Here is a 1,122-nt window from a genome sequence, read left to right as displayed (position 1 = left end):
CCAAGACGTACATTTTCTTGTTTAAAAAAAATATATTTTTTAATAGATAAACGTAATATTGTATTTTTACTTAATAAAAATGGGGAATACCTAAGCAAATATGTATAACCATATATATGTTTTTATTTTTTTCCTTTTATTATAGAATAATGAATTGAATAATACTGATTTATATTATTTTATGACAATTATTTTGAAAAAGAATGCGACAACCCTGATAAATCCTTATATTCTTGTGACGCCATTAATAGGGATGAATCTCTAGATTCGTTTCCTTATGAATTTTATATAAAACTGGAGAGGAATTTAAAGCTAATACCAAAAATATCAGATGAATCTATTGAAGAAAGAAGTAAAGATAAAAATAAACTTTGTTTTTATTTGAAATACTGGTTTTATGATCAAGTAATAACCAAAGGAATTAAGAATACTCAGATAACTCAGCTTCTTAAAATATGGCAACAGAACAAAATAAAGAAATGTACTGAATGTGAATGTGAACTTGATGTTAAATCACTGAACGATATTAATGGATTAAAAAAGATTTATGATTATTATTTATTTTTAGAGCTATATAAAGATAAAAATATTATGAGTCATAATATATATAATAAGGATTATTGCAAATATCTTGAAGATGCTAGGGCTTCATATAAATTATTATATATATCTAGATGTTCTAAAAATAATGCTAATGATGTTTATAAATATTGTAATGAATTTATTAAACACATAATGCCATATGATGATATAGATATGGAGTTCTCAATTTCCTGCGAAGCAGATAATATAACTGAAGAAGAAGTAAAGATTTTGCTTTCATCTTCTGCGATAGGAGTTAGTACAGAAAATCCTTCTATGATTCATGGATTAGATAAAACTAATCAGCACATGTCAAATGTTCATTCAAATCCTATTTCTGAAGACACTAGTAGAAAAACTTCAGCCATAATTTCAGTTTCTTCTGTGGGTATTGGTTTTATTCTATTTCTCTTATATAAGGTTAAAGAATTATTATTTTAAAATATAAATATTATAATAGAAGTATCCATATTTATTAGCATAGAAAACTTTTATAACATAACATTTATCTGTATACACTTTTTTATATATATCAATTAT

The 1,122-nt window shown here is 23.8% G+C and overlaps 1 protein-coding gene across 1 annotated transcript; it reads left to right on the top strand.

The window, feature by feature from the left end:
- Positions 1–251: 251 nt before the first annotated feature.
- PCYB_002820 (CYIR protein) lies at positions 252–1,022 on the top strand (the record flags this gene model as incomplete). The annotated part of the gene is made up of 1 exon (XM_004227703.1): positions 252–1,022. A coding segment is annotated over one exon (768 nt), but the record flags the coding sequence as incomplete, so codon positions are not given.
- Positions 1,023–1,122: the final 100 nt, after the last annotated feature.

Source organism: Plasmodium cynomolgi (genome assembly GCF_000321355.1).
Source record: "Plasmodium cynomolgi strain B DNA, scaffold: 0180, whole genome shotgun sequence".
NCBI lineage: Eukaryota > Apicomplexa > Aconoidasida > Haemosporida > Plasmodiidae > Plasmodium > Plasmodium cynomolgi.
This window is presented reverse-complemented; position numbering and strand designations above follow the sequence as displayed.